General features: G+C 36.8%; 2 protein-coding genes and 1 long non-coding RNA gene across 3 annotated transcripts; 2 read left to right on the top strand and 1 right to left on the bottom strand.

Moving 5' to 3' along the window:
- Positions 1-221: 221 nt before the first annotated feature.
- On the bottom strand, positions 222-5,394 carry LOC112284111 (cellulose synthase-like protein D3). The gene is made up of 5 exons (XM_024523686.2): positions 5,050-5,394; positions 3,695-4,634; positions 2,759-3,563; positions 1,679-2,650; positions 222-1,495 (listed from the first exon to the last, which is right to left on the bottom strand). The coding sequence occupies exons 2-5, from the start codon at positions 4,630-4,632 to the stop codon at positions 713-715; spliced, it is 3,498 nt and encodes a 1,165-aa protein (XP_024379454.1). The 5' UTR covers positions 4,633-4,634; positions 5,050-5,394; the 3' UTR covers positions 222-712.
- A 234-nt stretch (positions 5,395-5,628) lies between these two features.
- LOC112284117 (uncharacterized) lies at positions 5,629-10,704 on the top strand. The gene is made up of 9 exons (XM_024523694.3): positions 5,629-5,687; positions 5,778-6,044; positions 7,771-8,077; positions 8,945-9,003; positions 9,144-9,203; positions 9,389-9,458; positions 9,639-9,708; positions 9,967-9,993; positions 10,298-10,704. Exons 1-9 carry the CDS (start codon positions 5,629-5,631, stop codon positions 10,345-10,347), a joined length of 969 nt encoding a protein of 322 aa, XP_024379462.2. The 3' UTR covers positions 10,348-10,704.
- Positions 10,705-11,030: 326 nt separating this feature from the next.
- Positions 11,031-13,128, top strand: LOC149989106 (uncharacterized). The gene is made up of 2 exons (XR_016503207.1): positions 11,031-12,265; positions 12,362-13,128. It is a non-coding gene; the product is annotated as an uncharacterized LOC149989106 (long non-coding RNA).
- Positions 13,129-21,825: the final 8,697 nt, after the last annotated feature.

Here is a 21,825-nt window from a genome sequence, read left to right as displayed (position 1 = left end):
TCTAGCAGTTACGGGGTGGGGGGTTTTGAATGTCACCCCCTCATTGTTCCCCATAGATTCGCACCATAGGGAACGTAGGAGTACTTCTTGTATTTCCACCGGTACTTCGCTGTTGTCCATCATCGGAGTATGAGCCTGTAGGGGCACGTTTGTGTTATTTATTATTATTGCTTAAGGATCATTAGTATGTCAGGCAGCAGAAGGAAGCAGCACGCAAGGGGTAAACTTCGACGCCAAAGAATCAATAAATTATCGCAGAAGATGTAGCGTTGATCGATGCATGAGGATCGCATCAACCCCTTCAGACAGCAGCTTACACTGATCCCTCCGTCCTTAATCATGTAAATGCTTCTGGTCTCACCTGACTCCTGTTAACTACACTGTGCGCTCTCTAACCTTACATTTCTTTTTCTTCTCTATACACACGATAAATTGACACCATAGATTGCAGCGTTCAGGGTGAGATTACATATAAATATTCTATACCCTAAATTACAGACACTCTTCAATGTAGTCTCATTGAAAAAAGACGATGTCTGTTGATCACTCGAAGTACAAATCCGCAACTATTGATTTCGTTGCAGAGCAGCCAAAGAGAGTCGTGGCTGAAGAAAGCTACTCTATGTGCGCTGTGGGATCGAGGATGGACACAGTCGATGTTTGATATCCGTGAGAACACATGCTTGTAAGTCATGATCTGAAGAATACTACCTCAAGGGAAAGTAAACCCGCCCCCACCAGCAGCAGCGGAACCTTGAGGAGGGCTGATATAGACCCACATAAGGGAGATGATGACGGAGAGGAGTCCTGACCAGACGTAAACAATGGTCGGAGTGCGACCGCGGCGACCCATGAGTCCTTTGGCAAAGGGGTAGAGATGAGACAGCACCCACAGAGAGAAGAAGACGCCCCCAATGAGCTTGCTCCACTCTGGGATGGTGCTGTAGATCTGTCGAGAGGTTCCCACTGCTATGGCCACAGCATTGGTGATCATGATGGTGATGGGGGGAATCATAAGAGCGCTCCACTTCACCACGTATAAGTCTGCGAACTCATCCCCTTCCTCGTCCCCCCCAGACTTTGAGGTGAGCGTGAAAGAGATATCGACACCGGCAATGACCTTCAGGAAACCTTGGAACACAGCTGCTAAATGGGCACTGGTGCCACCAATCACCCAGAATTGCTCGTTGCGCCACCATTCCTCTAGGGTGATTCCCGACCACTTAACTTCTAGAATGGCGAGAAGGCATAAGGTAACGGTGATGGTGAGGAGGTAGACGAGGAAGGTGATGTTGAGCTGGTACACGATGAATTGGCCGGAGAAGAGGGACAGGGCTGGGAGGAAGCAGTACACGACCAGAAATATGGACGTGAATGGATAGATACCAACGTTCAGATACGCAATCCGTTGCAAGAATTTCAGCCGCGGGCTTGCCAGGAGCGCATTGTTGCGTGAGAAGAAGATCTCGACAGACCCTGTCGCCCACCGCAATACCTGCACATGTTTAATCCCCCAATGTTGAAAACTTAAACCATATACTTGTTCACTTTGATACTTCAAGTACGCTCTTCTTATCACAAACATTAGCGGGTAGACGTTACCATATATAACGTTCCAGCAATGTGTCAAACAACCTCGAGAAATTCGACGCTGCGTAGAACATGGTAAATTGCTGACCTGGTGCAATCGATCAGTCAAGTTGATGGGAGCAGTTCCACGAAAGGCATCACGCTTCGTGACGCAGTATATCGAACGCCAGCCACGGTTGTGCATTCGAAACCCAGTCACGACATCCTCTGTCACAGACCCATAAATCCACCCGACACGCCCTCCCCACTCCGTCTTATCTTCGTAGAAACATGAAATGACATTGATGGCCTCAGCGACTGTAGTTGCGTCCAGGGGTTCACGCGGAAGCGTCAAGGCACCCGCTGGCCGACCATTTTGTACCCCATGGTCTTGAAGAGGTCGCCCTTGGAACTGGGCAATTGGGATTGACGCAGCAAAAGTTGCCGAGTCCCCGTACCTCTTCGGCAACATCAAGGTCTCGATGGCGTCGTCCTCGTCATCACTAATGCCATTCAAGGTCTGTACCTCTACCTCCCGTTTCAAAGCATGCTTCTTCTTCTTGAAGCAAGAGAGCGTTTCCCAACATCCTGGACGTGTTTTGTACCTGGGTGGATCAAATCCGTAGAGCGCAATGCGCCGAAACACGCATCCCGTGCCAACGTACACGGGCCCTTGGAGCCCATCCAGCGCCCTCATATTGACGTCGAAGAAGACTGTATTGTGATTGGCATACCTGTCATTCGGATCAACGCCTTCGAACCGCTGGGGGAACTGAACGTAACACAAGCGGTCGCCGCCTCTGTCCATGAAGAAGCACATAGCCTCTCGCAACGCAAGAGAGTTGTAAATATAATGATCGCAGTCGAGATTCAGGATAAATGGCCCGTTGGACATGATGGCGCTTGTTCGTACGAGAGCATTCATAGCGCCGGCTTTCTTATTGTGATCGTATCCGGGACGCTTTTCTCGAGAGACATATACCAACATGGGGAGGCGGATATCGACGTCTGTAGTATCGATAATGTTCTCCTCGTCGGCGCTTCCCAGTAGCGGCTCATAGGTAGGTGGGGCTAGCATCACCTGCATCGTACATCAATTGTTTTGACAGTCAGATGACAGCATTCAAATGTAGCCAAATTTGAGTATCTGGTGTTTTTGTGAAATTTCTTTCTCAGATTTCGAAGGTACCTGGATAATGCCCGCATGATCACCACGCCCGTGTTCAGCTCCAGAATGTGACCACGTACCAGGCCAGTGTGTGCCATCGGCCATCCAGGTGGCTTTCAGCACTTTCAGCGGCTCCGAAGGATCACCCCCGGATTCGATCTGAACTCGTTTGGCACGAAGCTCCTCATGTGCATTGTAAGCATCTGATCGCCTTCGAATGGCATCCGGGAGGCCGTTGATGCGCACCTTGAATTCATCGTACTCCCGTTTAACTCGCCGGCGGTCTTTCACGAAGTCGGGGCGCAACTTATTCTTTGTAGGGTCTCCTTTCAAGAGGAAATATGTCTCTGGGTTACGAGGCTCGATATTGTGTTTGCGGCAAAACGGGACCCAGATTCGAGAGAAACTCGCAGCTTCGGCTAGAGCTTCAAATGACAGCAATGAACCGCCATCATCAGACAAGTAGCAGGAGAGCTTTTCGAGAGGGTAATCAGCAGCGAGAATTGAAAGGATGGTGTTCCCGGTTGTGAGCGGAGGCTCTTTCTCCGGGTCGGCTGAAGAAACGAACACGTCTACTCCGGGGAGATCAGAACGACCGTCTGGATTCTCAGGTGATGAAAGCTCGAACTTTTCCTTAAGAACTTGGAGGTCCGTCATCCTGTTAATGGGGCACAATTTTGGCAGCTGGTCGAGAATCCAGGAAAACGCGAACCAAATCTCGCACACGATTGACATTCCCCATAGCCACATTGCGTCGGGATTATTGTGCTTCACGCGCCATGTTAAAAACAAGCCCAACACAACCATCCGAATCAACACGAGAAGCCTGCACAGAATTTAAACTTCGTGTCAGGCCATCCATACAAAATAGTCCACGGATTTCATGACAATCATCACGCAAGTTGATACTCAAATTATGCTTCATAGTGTCTGCATTAGAGAGCAGCACTCTCTGACCTGTACGGGCTGAGGATTCCAGGAGAGATGGATATTTTTCTAGTGAGGGGCTTCTTGGATTTGTCAACAAAGGTGGCTGGTGCCGCTCCCATTCCAGAATTGCCATTCTTAGAGTAGCCATTATCTTTAGGCCAGACCGCATTGCCATATCCATATGTGCCCTTTGTCTCGTACAGCCATCTGGAGGTATCGAAGTCGCCATTGGAGTTTTGGTGCATTAGAAGACCACCGGGATTGTTGGTTTTCAAAAGGGATAATCGTCTCTCCATTCGAGTGGGATTCATGCTCAAGGAGGTAGTTAAGGAGCGAAAGATTGTGGGGCGGGACGATTCATCACAGGTTTTGTAATCGTCCTTGCAGCCGGGGCATTTGGGGGAAGGGGACGCTAGAGCATCCAGATAGCAGTCGCGGCAGATACGAAAACCACACTCGCAGGGGAGCATCTCCTCGCCGCGTTCGTCACGGAGAGATTTGCCATCGCAGCCATGTACAGAACATGACATTCCCCTGGCGCACGCCAACTGGGGGTGATGAGCTTCAAGCTCCATCATCTTCTCCATCACATGACCCCTAGTAACGCTGTTAAAGCCGCCTGTGAAGATTGTACTGGAGACAAATTGTTGCTCGGCTTTTCCAGCCATAGCAGGGTCCATGGGCCTCACGGAAGGAGTTGTGCCGGACATGCTTCCCGACATGCTCTGGAAGTCGGGAGTGGCGGGGATTTGTACCGTGTAGGCAAATTCCGAGCTTACCTCTCCCCCCATTTCGCTCTCGTCGCGGGACAGCGACAGATAGCGCCCACTTGAAGTCCGTCGCGTATGTCCGGATGAGGCTGGGGAACTCGACCTCTCCAGCTTGGGGCTTGACCCCCGTGGAATGCTGTAGTTACGGAACGATCTGGCTCCGGGTATGGAAAGAGACGACCCCGGCGACGTCATGGCTGCACATTATGCAGGACCACTCAGTATTGGCTTCTCATACTAAAACCATGATTGAGCTAACAAACTACCCAAAACGCACGTTCATCAGGTCAACGCGGGCTTGGTAATGCAGCTGCAGAAAAGGCTCGACCACTAAACATCTGCTTAACAGAGGAACAAGAAACATACAGTGAAGCTTTGCAAATACAACTGCAGGGATTTCAACAGAAACTCAGGCACTGCTCTATGTACCTTGGCCATAACCACCATGAGGCAAGTGCTAAAACACCAGTCATCAGCACAGACCCTATCATTTCTCTGATACTCCGAAACCAACACACCAAGATACTGGCAGAAAGTCCACCGACCATTAACACTAATTAAGAAATTTTCAGTAGCACGTTCCCTTCACCAGACCCGGACCGTCTAACGCACCTTCAGGACTCAAACGCTCCAAATTCCCGCAACGCGTCACACCTTCACAACTCTCATCGCCAGCTATCACAGTCCACAAAAACGCACACCTCGCTCATCGCAAACCCACATTCCCACATGGGTCCCCGTATCGCCTCAAGCTCCTCACTCTCCTGGAAAGAAATGCCAACCGACCCCAAGAAGCGGGCTCAATCGCCTTAACTCCACACCAGGAGAGGCGGTGAGACGACGAAGAAGCTGAAGCACGAGTAGTGTGTGCGAGTGATTCTCGAAGCCGAAGGGGGGAAGTTCTTGACTACAGCATTGTGTGTGAAAGCTCCAGGTCGCAAGAAGGAAGCGTAGAATACAATACGAATTCTCCGTCTTCGTATTGTATAGGGCGTATCGTATGCGACGCGCGAGAACCGCCGCGCAACGCCAGCTCCGTGTATGAATGCAACCGCCGTGCGATGGAAGTTGCCGTTTTCCGTTGGCATTTCAAAGGGACGTTGAAGTTGTAGTGACCGAAGCCTTCACAACGGCTAAATTTAGGATCCATATCTTTGGCTCTTTGAACGCCGTTTGAAAGAGAAACTGATTATGTTCTGGCCGGAACGAACTCTTCACACACGAATTTCAGAAGGTTACCAAATGAAAGAGTATGGAGAGAATGTGGCATTTCCAAGCTGGCAGCGGCGTGTCTAGGTAGACGCAACCCATGCTTGCTGACAAGCACTGAGTTGCCACAGTGTACAGTTCCCCTCCACGTCACGCACTGCTATTTCCATGATCTTTGTTCGTGAGCCCGGGCTGGCGACTCATGTTCTGGCATTAGATAGGCATGTTCTGCATGGAAACAGCCTTGCGTACCCAAACAATTCAAACCGCGTCTGGTTCCCAGGCGTATGTTCTGCCAGATGGTTGTGCCCCTGCTTGTTCCCTCCTGGGGAATTGTACCCGCCACTGCAGAACGATTCACAACACACAGGATTCCGTTGCAGAGTAGTGATTGGCGGGTGTGTTCCCACATGGGAACGAGCTTGTCTGTGTCCGGATTTGAATAGAAGGAAAGTTACTCAACTGTCGATGTTTTTGAATGTGTACAGTGTTGGGTTTTTTTTTTTTTTTTTTTTTTTTTTTTTTTGCGTTATGTATTTAAAGTTCGAGCGATTCTGAAGTAGAAAAGGACACATGATTTTGAACGGATGTTCAGCATAAATCGTAATGCTAACAATGTGACTCAGAATCACACTAACATATCCCATTCAGTCTGCCCACACAAATTATTAATAAAAATAAAAATAAAAATTTAGTTGATGAAAACTTTGGTACTTAAGTTTATTAAAATCATGAAAAAAAAGTTTAAAATAAATTCAAAATACCCACAATTGAAAACTCTCGATCTTTTTATCTTTCTCTTTTTTTTTCTTTTTTTTTTTCAATTAAGAGTTTATGCTACAAATAAATGTAGAAATAAAGTATTTGACAAGTTTTAAAAAATGTAATTTGTGAAAAAGACATTAAACAACATATGAATATTTTGTTTTAATTTAACAATCTATGAACAAAAAAACTTTCAGTAAAAGCAATCAGTTCATATATTCAAAAACGTTTTTCACATAATTGTATTGTAAAACAATTTTCTACGTATTGAGGCCTACTATTCTGATGTTTCTGCGATTTTTAATATTTTTTCATAGATTGTGGTTGTTTGGTCTTTTATTCTGATGTTGTTGTTGTTGTTGTGATGGTGGTGATGATTGTGATTATTATTGTTATTATTATTATTATTAAATTTGAAAATCAATATCATTATCATGGTGGTCACTGGCTCTTTGGTTCTTTAAACTGACAGATGTTGTGTGATTTGTCTTTTCAAAAACACTATAACTGTATGTAATTTAGGAATATACGATTTTTGAAAAAGTATTCCAATTTCTACATCTCAGTAGATTGTGAAAGAAATATGTTTGTCAGAATCTCATACAGATCTATGAATTGTCAAATCTACTTACAACTTCAAACGGGGTATTCAAAAAAGTGAGTTGAAATATACTTAGCAAAAGAAAGCTCATTTAATATTAAAAAAATAACAATCACATTATTTATACATATATTTCGTCGAACATAAAATAATAATTTAATGTCTTTAAAATTCTAAAAATACATATATGAACATGTTTTAAAAACTAAATTTATCATATTGCATCATTAAATTTAGATGTTGTTTAATAACCCAGTACAATTCACTTCTCAAAATCATGTAAGAATAATATGGAAAAACCAGAATGCCAAGGATACTATATTAGAAATCATGTAAATAGTTAAGTATTTGAAATTCATTTTTATTACGTACTAAGCTATGATATGTATATATATATATATATATATATGTTCAAACTATAAATTAATTATTAAATTAAGTAATACTCCATTTAAAACAAGTCCTGGCATTAAAGAATGTTACCACATGAAAGTTATTTGAATTATTTATTAAAAAGTGACACCATACTTTTTTTAAAGACAACTCTGAGTCTTTAGTCTAGAAAGTCGAAAGGTGATCAATTGCAATCCCCCAAAATATATATAATGCCACGACTGGTCACATAGATGGCCATAGGTCAAGTTTAGTCATAGGACAAGTGCGATCATAGAGAAAGTGCGGTCATAGGAGGGTGTCGTGCACGAAGGCGGAGCAAGGAATGGTCGTGAGCACCAAACCCTAATTCTGTTTTCCTGAAGGCAATGGAAACGGCAACCGGGAGGTCACGAGGACTCGGAGCTTGAACCGATCGCGATGGAGGCACTGCGCGAGGTAGAAACCATGGACGCCACAGCCCTGCCTCCTCTTGCCTCCGCGCACGTCGTCGCCATCGCCGCGGGCTTCCTGACCGTGGGCTATTTCCTGGGGCGGACGCACAAATCTGGTGTCGCAGCACCTCCTGTCACATCCGCCGCTGCCGCTGCTGCTACGCCTGAGAAACGGAGGCGGCGTCGGGAGCCTCTGGAAGTGGACCGATTCGCGGAGTCTCACGAGGATTTCAAAATGGTAGGTTAAGTGAGCCTGTGTTTCGTCCGGTTGAGTTTGTGATGGTGCAGCTGTGTCGGGATGGTGTCAGTTTTTCCGAGCCTCGGTCATCGTGCTTCAGGTGCATTTACAAAAAAACATAAATTACTTGGGATAAGTTCTTCTCTCGAATGCCTAGCTGGATAACAGACTGTGGTTTTCAGCGATCAAGATTCTAACCTGCAATGTGGGAACTGTGAAAGCTTGCAGAGTCTAACAGTGATGCCCGTAGCAATTTATGCTTTGCGCGCATTATACTGTTGTATTATCAGCCATCCACTTCGGTCTATTCGAATTTTGAGTACATTGAATTTAATAAAATATAATGTCGGCACGCCTTAGAGCTGATCGCTCTCAGCTACCAGTAGCCTAGACTATAAACCTCGTATTCCTTCAAATTAGTATCATGAATGGAAACATCAGTTAAACGAATTCCTCTTACCATCGACCCAATAACATCTCCTGCTACTCGTGCATTCTGTCGGTGAAATGCATTAATGTTTTAAAGGTTGAGCTCCAGGATTTGTATTGACAACGTGCGTTAGAGTGCTTTCCTGGGTTGATGAGTAGGCTGCACTGACACGGATCACGGTTAACAACTGATCATCTTGCCTGACTGTTAAAATATCATGAGTTGGGTATGGTTACGGGGCCATCCTTATAAAGTTTGTGTGTCTTTGATACCTCTCTTTTCAGATCCCTTGAACCCCATGAATTTGCTTCTTCACCTCGGATACTGTACAATACGTTTAATTCTCTGAACATACACCTTAAACCAGATTGCTCAACCAATTTTTAAGTACTTCCACTTACACAACTGCACAGTCGTGGTTTTCCTTCTATAAATAGGTGCTGGTGGTGAGGAACGACTTGAAAATGGGCAAGGGAAAGATAGCGGCTCAATGCAGGTTTGTTACTCTCAGCCATTTCTTTGTTTCATATAAATCACGTCTCTAAGTTTATGAACCATGTGTTTCTGGCTTTTGCAATTCATGTGGCTCTAAGGATGCATTAATGCTAAGCCTTTATTTTCTTTGGAGTGTTGCAGCCATGCTACATTAGGATTGTACAAGGACATTTGTAACAGAGCCCCCAAAGCTTTACAAAGGTACTCTCCTTAATTTCTCATTGGTAGGGCTTTGTTGTTAAGTAAGCCAATACGCGATACTTAGCTGAAAATTTATATTTTCTTTTCTTACTTGCACTATTCCCACAGGTTGGTTCCTTTTTGCGATCTTCCTTTGCCCTCCTTATGCATGATTTTTATACCACAGTATGTGCTTGGATCCTCAGGTGGGAAAACTGCGGACAGGTGAAGGTGGTCACTAAAGTTGAGTCTGAGGATGATATGCTCGCATTGAAGGTTGACATCCATCATCGTTTTTTTTATCCTTTTGTTTATTTATTCATTTAATTAACAACTGCGAAGTTTCATGTACGATCATCCAGCTTGCCTTCGTAGGGTGTTAGAATTTATTTCATAAGTGTATGGAAGTGGATAAGCTCTTTTGTTGAACTGGGTTTTATGATGTTTGGTCTGAAGGTCAAAGCTAAAGAATCGAAGCTACCTTGTCACATTACGATTGACGCTGGGAGGACACAGATTGCTCCTAGTACGTATCCATCTGGAAACCGACTGAATCGTTGTTTTCATGATGTTAGGTTGTCTCTTCACGTTATTCAACGACATTGTGGCTTTTGTGACAGAATTTAATGCTTGCTTTGTTCTTAGATACAAGCCAGATAGTTCCTCACACTTTTGAAAGTTTTGCCGGGGGAGGGTGATGATCAAGCCGGGTATTTGTGAAACACATTCTCCGTGACGAACTGACTTGGACTGATGTATTGGTTGGTCTTTGCAACGTTTGCAGATTCGAGAACTGTGATGGCAGTCCTTGGTAAGTTACTGGTCGTCTTTAGCAATGATTGAGTAATACCATCCTTCACAATTCTGGAAATGACATCACGAGATGCCGTATGTTTCCGAAGTGACATTAGGAACGTTCCTTTTTTCTACAGGCTTCATTTTTCCATTTTGTGTGGGATTTAATTTCACAGGAAATTGTACGATCTTTGGATTTCGTTGCCGTGTGGTTTGCCTAGTGAAATTCCTTATATTTTACACTGAGTTTTTGCAAACCATCATCTTTTAACTATCTCCTTTTCCCGGTGTGCTAAATTTTCTCTTCTTGCATGCAACAGGGCCTGCTGAACTCGTGGATGATGTAACTGGACACCTTAAGTTGATGTGATTCTTGTATATCATTCCTTGGATTGAGACTTCCATATATCTACGGGCGTAAACAAGCAGACTGGAGAAACTCACACTCGATCTTCAACTCTATTCGAATGGAAGATGTTCAATTTGATCGAGGATTTCCAGATGATGATGTATTCCTCACATGATGCTAAAGATCTAACAGCTTCCATTATTACTAGGTCTAAATGAGAGTGAATGGGTTTGAATTGTTTAGGGTAGACATTTTCGTTTGGCCTTAGCCTGAGACGATCAGGAATAGATTCATTCCGCAAGATATGGGATCTCAATTCCATGTAGAGTCTGAACCGTTGGTGCAGTGCACTCTGGTAATATACTATTGGTTGAAAAATTTGTTACGCATCAGGACATAAATATTGTTCTTCACAGAATGCACTGCTTGAACAATATGCTGCTACTTGCTCCCAATTTGAAACATATTTAATTTTCATACCATACTTGGACTTCTAGGTGTTATTTGAACTTGCATATATAAACCTTATTAATAAAGTCTTATGCTTCCCTTACTGTTATCATAACAACTTGGCAGGCATAATGTTACCTTCAAGAGACATATGTCCATGTTATTTCTTGCTGACGAGCAGATTCACGAAGAAATTTAACGAACAAATCGAAGACGAACTAAGTGATGCAGCGAAACCGGTAACTCGGTCAACTTTAGAAGTAACCGCTTTTATCGCCAGTATTAGTACACTTTTGATTCTCTTGATCTCTGAGGCGGTTGTGGTAGGATTTGTTTCAATGTGAAATGGTTTGATGAGATGCCTTTGAGCCAATTTGCTGGCATGTGCTCTTAGAACCAGAAGTGATGCTGATCATCGGTATGGATGGTGCAATTTTTTCTAATCGAAGCCAGGTAGCATTCAGGTGAGTGTTTATGTAAGCCGGAGGAATATGAGGACATAGTGACGATGACCCTCGGCCTTTACGGATAACGTGAGAGGACACAAAAAACAGATACAGGTGCCCGGAGGGGCACCCTAAGAGCAATTTTGAGCACGGATGGTGACGCAAGGACCTAAGGAGCGTGTGAAGGATGATTGCAGGAGCTAGACGGTCCCAACAACATCAAAATCAGCCTATTGTGTGAGAAGTTCTTCCAAACCCTAATTTCTTCTGTCCACGGAATTGCTTTTTACAAAATGCTATGTTAGAAACAAGTTAGGCTGCTGTTTAGGATTAGAGGTGCTCCTACTGGGAGACACTTCAGCTCATGCGCAATCTCCACCTGGACCACCACGTCCAAGGCGGTACGTGCCTCGCTACATCCGTCTGGTCTTAAGCACGTACCGCCCCAACTTGTCGCTTGAGACCTTATTGCAGATTGAACCGGGAGCGACGTCCCTTGCTCAACTTGTGCTAAAAGGTTTCGCACCAACAAAACACCTCTCCTGCATTGAATTGCAAGAGTGGGTGAACGTAAACCTAGTAGAACCAAATATAGTTATTTCCTGTATCCGGATTTTGCAAAGGGGTTACATTGTATTAACTTTCATACAAGTAGGAGGAGCACAGGCAACCCTGCAGCAGAGCCTGCTGAATTTTGGAGCTCATTTGATCCACCCACATCCCTAAAAGCCCTAATTCAACCCCCACTCTCCACAAGGAATTAGAATACTCCTTTGGATATGATTCCTCAAGCTCGACGATGTATATTATCTATCTCAAAGTTAGGAGCAGCAATCAGGGAAGTAGTTTGGACAGGGAAAAAAGAAGAGTAGACGACTTCCTCAAGTAATCTTCTTTGACTACCAAACTGGATATAATTTTTCTCCAAGAACACAAGATGACCAAAACATTATATGATCAGATGAGAGGCTTAGGGCTATGAAACGGTCACGTCTACTAGAATGAGGCAGTTCTTAAACCCGACACCAAGCAACAACTTTGAGGTATGGCAATCCTCTTAAGTGCCGCCTTACATTTTTCAGTATTAGGATCTAGAATCTTAGTTCCCGACTGAGCGCAGTGGGTTACATGTTCAATAGATGGTAAAGCAGTTGGTCTACTGAGCACCCAACCGAAGGCGGGAACGTCAAGAATTCTGGAACAATATTAGTAACAACATCCCAGAAGCAGATTTGTGGCTGCTTGGTGGAGATTTCAAGATGACCACGAAACCCGAGGATCGCAGCAGAGACACAAAGAAATTATCTATGGACGAACAGAAAGTGTGGGATTTATTGATATTCAAGTTAGGATTCACAGACCCCTGGAACTCAGATGATTTCGATCACCAGAACACGCTAAGATACACATGGTCAAACAAATAGAAAGCCCACCTACTGGCCCACACTCGCTTGGACAGATCCTATGCGGGAGAGTGGGCCGCAACTAGAGGAGGCCAAGTTCGGATTTTGGCAGAACCTTGCACCCTCTCGAATCACTTGCCGGTACAGCTTACTCTCCTCAAATTAAACTGCAAACAATGTACCCAACAATTCAGATTTAATGTTCACTTTCTCAAAGACGCAGCTCCCTCATCGCAATGCAGGAGCAGTGGATGGAGGAACTCCCTCCTTCCGCCTGAGGAAGTAATAGGTAGTCAGCATGGATTGTTTGCGCCATAGGCTAGATTTAGGACTTTTGCCAAATAGAGAGTGCCTCACGAGCAAAGGTCCCAAGAGATAGAGTACGGCAACTCTGATCAATACTAGCCTGGGCGGAACGCCTCCTACAACAACATCCAAAAGATTCATTTTTATAAGAAGCTCATGAAAAAGTACTACATGAGTTAAAAAAAAAAAGTCAAAAAGATTGAAAGGCAATCGACTTGATCGGCATCTGGAAGGTCACAATTTGATGGTCACAATTTGATGGCAGAATGAAAAAAGAGCTTTTTCTTAAGGTGGAGGAGGTCGAATCAAAAGAAGAAATAAAAAAGTATATATATTCAAAAAAAAAAACTAGAATGGCTATTGCTAAAAGATAAGAAAATTAGAGATCCTTGAAACTAAACTAGAAATAAATAAAAAAAATTGACAAGAATGAAGAAGACTTCATTCTTGATCCTATATATACTATCTAGCTAAGGGCTACATAACAACATTCTATAGGACGTCTAATACATGTCCAATTTATAAGACAAATATCTCAACTTACAAGATAAGTTTCTTATACATATACCATATGGTTAACTTCAACTATAAGCAACCAATACTTGTAATATGATGCTAACTTGTTGACTAAGTTTATAATCTATCAATCACCTATAGACACATATAAACGTGAAACCATGTCTCTAAAGCTTCTAAGAAGCTTTTCTAGATGATATTATCAAATTAATCAAAAAAAAATTATTTCTATCTATTTATATTATCTAGATAATTATTAACATAAATATGTATATTTTTGATAATTTTCTATCTTTTTTTGGATGCAAAGATTAAATTCTATATTGTATGAATAATAAATAGGAAGTTGCATCTAGCATAAGTCCATAAATCATAAGCTTGATCAAAAGAACTTGTATTTACAGTTTGGAGTCAATTATTTTGAGTCCTAGTTTTTGAAGGAAAATGAGTGATTTTTATGAGATCTTAGCTTAGTTGGCTCTATCTCTCAGTTTATCTAATCAAATGTAATTTCAAAGTAGGGACCTCATCTTGGTAATAGAACATAAGTGGAAAGCCTAACAAGAGGCAATATACCACAATAAAGCTAGTAAAATCTGGTTGGCAATTAAGTCCTTGTTGGCATGTGAAAATTTGATAGTATTTCAATACACAAGTTTTTTCTTCAAAGATATCAATACTACCTAAAAACAAGTTTTTGTTGAGAAACAAAAGCCTATTTAGAAGCCTAAGTAGTAAGTAGTCTCTCTTGAGCAAGAAAGGATTCATTGTCAACAAGAAGGATTATGCTTGTATTATAGAAAATCTAAGTACACTGCTTAATATTGTCGAAAGAAGCAATACTACTACAAAATAAAGAATATGGCTGTTAAAAAAATAATATGTCAAAAAACAAGTTTGTCTAGCTACAATAGAAATCATGCGGCTAGAATCTTCTGCAATACTTAGTGAAGGTCCTATTTTCTCTTTAATACCTTCTTTTTATTTCATAATAGATGTTAGTTTAGGACTTAAACATCACAAAGCTTCTGCCTTATTAGATTCATGAGCTTCAATTTATTTCTTAAATTAACAATTCATTAAATAGTATAACATATCTTTAATAAAAAAAACTAAATCTGTTTATGTAGAAATCATAGATTATCATCTATTTTCTTTCAAAAATATTATTTATAAAATCCCTCCTATAGAAGTAATAATTAATCATTATAGTAGCTTTGTGATATTTAATATAATTAGATGTCTCTCTAATCTAATTATTTTAGGTCTATCATAGCTAAAAAAGTATAATATTTGAATAAATTAGATTTTTTGTAGTCTTGACTTTTTCAAGAATATAAATAAGAGTTTTATCAATTAAGTAGAAATTAAAAAGTCTAAAGCAATTAAATCCATATTTATAGATACAAGAATTTTTTTGCATGCTGTAAAAAAAAATCATATTGTATTATATATATCACATATATTTCTAATAGTAAAAAGATTTCAAGTAGCATTTTAAGCTAATATTAAGATTATCAAGATGTTTTGGAAAAAAAATATATAAATACTCTTTCAAAGTATTGTTCTTTTAATTACTACATTGAACTTTAAGAATGAGCTCAATTGCCACTTAGACCAATTTAAAATTTATAACAAAATAGCATGGCTAAATTTGAAGAATATATTGATGAGAATTTGGCTAAGAATTTTATATACCATTCAAAATTTCTTATAGAAACTCCTATCTTATTTGTTAAGAAAAAAGATTGATCATTACAAATGTGTATGGAATATTGACGACTCCATAAGATCACCATAAAAAATAGGTATCTTTTATTTTTAATATCAAGACTTCTTGATTAATTGAATCAAGCTAAGATCTATATAAAAATAGATCTATGAAGAACATACATCTTGATATACATCAAAGAAAGAGATGAATAGAAGACATCATTTTGAATCGAGTGTAGATATTTTGAATATAATGTCATATCTTTTGTACTTACAAATGCATCAACTTTTTTTTAACATCTTATAAATAATGTCTTTTGAGAATTTTTAAATGATTTAATTATTTACTATTTAAAAAATATTTTGATCTATTCTAAGAACACAAATTTTTTATTTGTTGTATGTTACAAAAATTTAGAGATGTATGATTATATGTTAAGATAAAAAAATATATATTTCATCTTATTCAAGTTGGTTTCTTCAAATATATCATTTTAAATGATGGTCTTATGATGAATCTTAAAAAAGTCCAAACCTTCATAGATTAAAAAGTTTCAAAAATAATAAGGAATATTCAAATTTTTTTAAGATTTACCAATTACTATAGAATCTCCATTAAGAATTTTTTCAAATTGTAGTTCTATTTAGAGGTTTGACTTGTAAATAAAAAGTTGAATAAATTAAAGAAATCAAAGAATCTTTTGAAGCCTTGAAGAAAATATTTATTTTAATACCAATCTTATATTATTTCAACTTTTTTAAGGCATTTATTATGAAAAAAATTGCATCAACTTTGTCTTGCATGTTGTATTGTCATAGATGGAAGAAAATGATAAACTCCATCTAATAGCTTTCTAATCTAAGAAAATTTGAGCTACTAATATCAATTATAAGATCTATAACAAAGAACTTCTTATAATTATAGATTCATTTTAAGAATGGAATTATTACTTAGAATGAACTTTTAATTGAGTCATCATATTTAAGGATTACAAAAACCTTAAGTATTTCATGATAGCACATGTTTTGAATCGATACTAAGTCTATTGGAGCATGTCTTTATCAAGATTTGATTTTAAGATTACTAATCAATCCAAAAAATAATAAGGTTTATTAGACGCCCTTTTTAGAGGTTCTTATTTTGTATCAAAAGTAAAAAATGCATCTTTTGATAAAAAAAAATGACTCTCTTGAAGCCAAAGTATTTTCATCTTTGAAATAATGAAATTAATATTGGTTGTTGATTCAATCTTTCTCAAGCAAGTTCAATTAGGTATGTATTCTAATCCTCTTATTAATGATATAAAAAATAACTCTTATAAGTCTTGTGATACTTCTAAGTTTGAGTTCAAGAGTAATCTATTATATTTTAAAAATCACTTATATACTCTAAAAAATAAAGTATAATTATGTATTCTTCAAGCTTGTCACAATTTTTCAATAACAAGAGTATTTGCAAAGGTATTTAAAAAACATGATAAGGCTTGATGGATAAACAACAAAATTTTTTTCATTACATCAAAGGTCATATGCTACATCAATTTATGCATTTGATTTTAGACAATTGGCCTATAACATCAATTAGAATGAAGAAGCTCTTATGAGCCAATTCTATTAGAAACTAAGGAATAATATTTAAGGCCTATTATTATTATTACTTGATCTTCAAATACTCAATGAAGCTATCAACTAAGCTATTAAGTACAATAATCAATTATTTCAATGTCATCAAGATTAACGCTCATGGACTTTGACAAAGCAATGCATTGAAAATTTGTATTATGTTGCTTCAACATATACATTACTTCCACACTTTAGAGCTCAAGTTATGCAAATTGGTGCAATACAATTCAAATTTCTTATAATTAAAGAGAAGAAATGTTGATTTCAACAAAGCTATACTTACATTGTGGTGAAGAAGGTCACAAATTTGGAAAGTGTCCAAAAATACAACCTACAATTAAGACTAGGAGTGTGATTGTTTAGAAATATAAAAAAATCCACTACAATAGGAATAATATGGCTAAACATTTTAATATCTCAAATTTATTAAGGTCCTTCTCTCTATGCTCAACTTGCTCATTGTTTTATTATATTTTTATTTTTTAGCCTATAAAAACTTCAAATAAATGTCTTATTAGATTTAAGAGAATTTTCTTGCTTTTTAGATGAAATTTTTTTTAAACTTCATAAAATTCTTCTTATATTGAAGTCAAAATCTATATATGTGGAAATAATATATGGTCGACCTTTATCTTCAAGCAATATTATTTATGAGACTATACTACTAGAAATATCATTTAAAGGTTATAGTAGCAAAATAATATTTAATATTATTGGAAACTTATCCAATCCTATCATTTTAGAACTTTTTTGGTTAAAAAGATATAATTCATGTGTAGATTAGAAGTTTCATAAGTTTGAATTTCTTATAGAATTCTTTTGAGAAAAATCTATTAAGAAATTATCAATAACAAAGTCTTTATTTTTGAAAGCAAGGACTTTTATAAAGATGGCTATGAAATAAATTCCATTTTTTATCTATGCAATTCTAGCTTGTAAAGAAGCAAGCTTGCTATTAGTTCTTTAAGAATAGAATAAGGAGTTTTAAGATAACTTCAAAAAAATAATGTAAACATATTATAGGAGCATCAATCATATATTGTGCTATTAATTTTCGAGAAGGGATTCAACCATCATTTGGCCCTATCAACAATCTATTAAAAATTAAAATTTTAGCATTAAAAGATTATATCAAAAAAATTCATGTAAAAAATTTTATTTGATATTTTAAATCTCTAATAGATGCACCTATACTTTTTGTAAAGAAAAAAGATGGATCCTTGTAAATGTTGTCATAATATGTGTTGTCTTATTTAGAAATACATCGGGTACTTCATTGTGGTAGGTGAAGTTGTGTTTCACAAATGTCTAAAAAATCCTAATAGGTTTCAACCATCTAAATAAAAAATAATTTTAATTTTAATTTAAAAGTACTTAAAGCCAATACAAATTGATCAAAAATAATTTTTTTATTAACTTCAACCATACACAAATTCCAATTGCCTTATTACTTTTATAATTGGGCAATTTTGATTTCTCTTTGCAAGCCTTAATTCTAGTCAATGGATTTTAGCAAGCTGAAATTCCTAATTCGATTGTCCACTTGGTACAAAATTTTGTATAAAAATGCCACTATAAGTCTTCTACATGCTTAAAAAAACTAAGTCCAATTCAAATTACAAATTATGAGAAAAAGCCCAAAAACCGCACTAATGTCACTTAATTGCCAACTTGAAAGTTGATATAGATGTTCCAATAGTAATTTTTCCTTCTTTAATCATTAACTTCAATTCAAATCTATTGTGTAGGTTGATATTGAAGTCTTCTACCACCAAGTCAAATTTCATCTTGATCCAATTAATAGATCTTCAAATATCATAGAAATCCTATCAACCTCAGACTGCTATTTTTTAATATTTTTTTGTACTAAAATCCAAATATCTCTCCGTTGCAGCATTAGATTAATACAAAATTCTACACAAACTTAGCACATCTAATCAACTAAGCATAATCAAATTTTGAATCATAAATGTAACATTAATTATATGAATTAGCTATGAGTACTAATCCTAATTATATTGCATAAATCTCAAATCATTGATATAATTCTTGACTTTAATAATAATTGTAAAGTCATTCTAATTCTAATAAAAATAAGCCTTATACTTTTAAAACAAGCTTCAAGCTAGCTCACAAATTTCAATTGTTAATCTTCAAAATCTCATCTATTTTATCTAAGACAGTTGTTTTAAAGGCTCAATGTTTGATTTCGATCCCATCTCTCAAATGGTCAATCCTTAGGTATCAATCTAATCTATTATAAGAATATAATAGATTAAATTTTTATAATAGATTAAAATTAAGTTGAAGATAGGATAGGAACCATATGTCATAATTGGTGTCACATCATTTTTAAAATTTTTGCATCAATTCTTTCATTACTATTTTCACTATCTATTTCAATACAATTATTTTTTTCAAAAATATTAATATCTTAATGATGATCTTTTACATTGATTTTTTTATTTCATCTTTTGAAAATTGTCACTTGCTTCTCAACAATAGGTATCTTCAATCTTATACCATCTAATTTCTTCAATAAATATGTGATATTATCATGGACTGTTAATACTACATATGGTCTATACCACTGTTTGAAAACTTTTGTAAAGTATTATATTAGTTATCTAAATTCCTATCATAAACAAGTATTTATTCACCTTCTTTAACTATTTTAGGCCTCAATTAATATTGTTTATCAAATTGAGCCTTATTTCATAGCCTAACCTTTTGTAATCTTCTCAATGCTTATTCCACATCTTCTAATTTTTGCTCAAGTTGTCAAATTCTAATAGCCAACTATTCTTTTCTTGACAACCTAACTTCTCAAAGTAGTACACTCCAAGTTGGCACATGTTCTTCAATCAACATTATAGGTTTTTGACAAGTCATCAATTCCACTGGTATATATCTTGTCACTCAACTATGCATTTTTTAATCAACCCATAATGCATAAGGTAGAAGTCAAGGCCATTTTTTCACTCTTCTATTGCAAGCTTTAACTAAAGCTTTTACAATTGATAGATGTTCATGTTCACACTTTGCATTTCTTTCTAGATTATAAGCAATAGTCAATGATAATTTAATTTTAGATTTCTCAAAAAATTCACGAACTTCATATACATCCAATTTTCCATAATCTGTAGTAATCTTTCTTACACATTCATAGTGATAAATATCATCTTCAAATAAAAACTTACAAATTTCTTTTGTAAACTTTGATATTAGTATCCTGCCTTCTACTTAATTTGATATATCTTCACGAGCCAAAACTAAATAACTCATTTGCCATAGTTCTATTGGTATAATAATTAAATTTATAATCCATTTAAAATAAATAGCCAAAAGATATGTTGGATATAGACCATCTCAATGTTATATATTTGAATACATTTGACAAATTACATAAGATTCTATAAATGAAGCTACATCCCAATATATATTCTTTCATCAATATCATTATTTTAATTTAGCAAAAGTAGTCCAAATTCCTCTATGTCCTACCTATAAATTATTATGAAATTCTTTGAGTAATTTTTGTTGATCTTTTTTGGTACCTACTACTTGTTGTGGCATTTCAATGTTTGATTTTGGTTTCTTCCAAGAAATTTTTCTCATAATATAAACCTATATGTTTTTTTTCTAATTTTTTAAAATATTTTAGATGATCAATTAGTATGCTTAGTTAATTTACTCAAATAATGTCAAATATCTAATAACTCTCTCTCATAATTTTTTTCATGAAATGGCTTATCTTCCTTCTTTAATTGTGAAACCAAATAAAATTTTGTACCCACATCATAAATATCTTCAATCATCTCATCTTCTCTATTATATTTTGCTCAAGATAATATATGTGCTACTGGATTGTCTTTCTTTGCAACATGCCTAAATCCTAGATTTAATGACTTGATATAAGGAATCCATCTCAACATTGTAATATTTGATGTTGTATAATTATTAATCATCTAAGTAAATAAAAACAATCAATTTCAATCACCACCATTGTTCTTATTAAATAATCCTTTTCAACTTTTATAGCCAAAAAAATCCTCCATAATTCTCTTTTTACTTGTGAATATGCTTGTTGGTAAGTACTTAAAACCTTAGCTCCAAATCGGATTACAAATCTATGTCCATTCAAATCATCTTGACCTACAGTCCATCCAAAAGTAATTGGACTAGTATCCACTTTGAGAATCACTAATCTATTATATTTATAATCAATTTTTTTCAACAATAGAAGTAATGTCAATAATTTCTTCAATCTTTGCACTACTTTAATATGTTTTTTTTTTCCATTTAAATCAATAATCCTTGCATAGCAATTCATACAATAGATCTACTATGTGATCATTGTAAAGGATCCAAATATGATAAAAGAAACATGCATTCAAAAACCTATGCACTTCTATTAAAGAACTACAATTCTCTTTCATTTTTTCAATTGCATCAACTTTGGTTGGATTTAGTTTTCTTCCATAAAATCTACATAAATATCCAATAATTATGATTTCTTATACTCTAATATGGATTTTATATCCAATAATATAAGATGAATTTCCTCAAGTTGAATCAACCTTTAATTCTTTAAAAGTATTTTTAGTAAACGTATGGATAATATTCTTTGGATATCTTAAGCTCTTTTTTCTTAATGCTTCTTATATTTTTTCTTTAGAATCTTCTAAAAAAGATCCAATAATAGATTTTAACTTCTTATCTACTATCTTATATTTTATTTTAATTATGATTTTCAATACTTGAATAGCACACAATCATATCATAAATTTCTTTCAAAAGAATTTGTATAATTTTATCATCATCACCTAATCCAATATATGTAATCAATTTCAAAAGGTCATTCAATCCATTTTTTTTCATAAAATATCAATTATCTTTTTATTATCTTCTAATATTCTTAATCCACATAATTCTTTTTCAATAGTACATAATTTATTTATTTATTTTTTAAAATCTTCAATCCTCTTACATATAATACTTCCATCTTCAAAAATTCTAATAAATCTTATATTAAAGGTACC

This window comes from Physcomitrium patens, chromosome 6 (assembly GCF_059467195.1).
Source record: "Physcomitrium patens ecotype Gransden chromosome 6, ASM5946719v1, whole genome shotgun sequence".
Classification (NCBI taxonomy): Eukaryota; Viridiplantae; Streptophyta; class Bryopsida; order Funariales; family Funariaceae; genus Physcomitrium; species Physcomitrium patens.
Note: the sequence above shows the minus strand (reverse complement) of the source record. Positions and strands in the feature narration are given on the sequence as shown.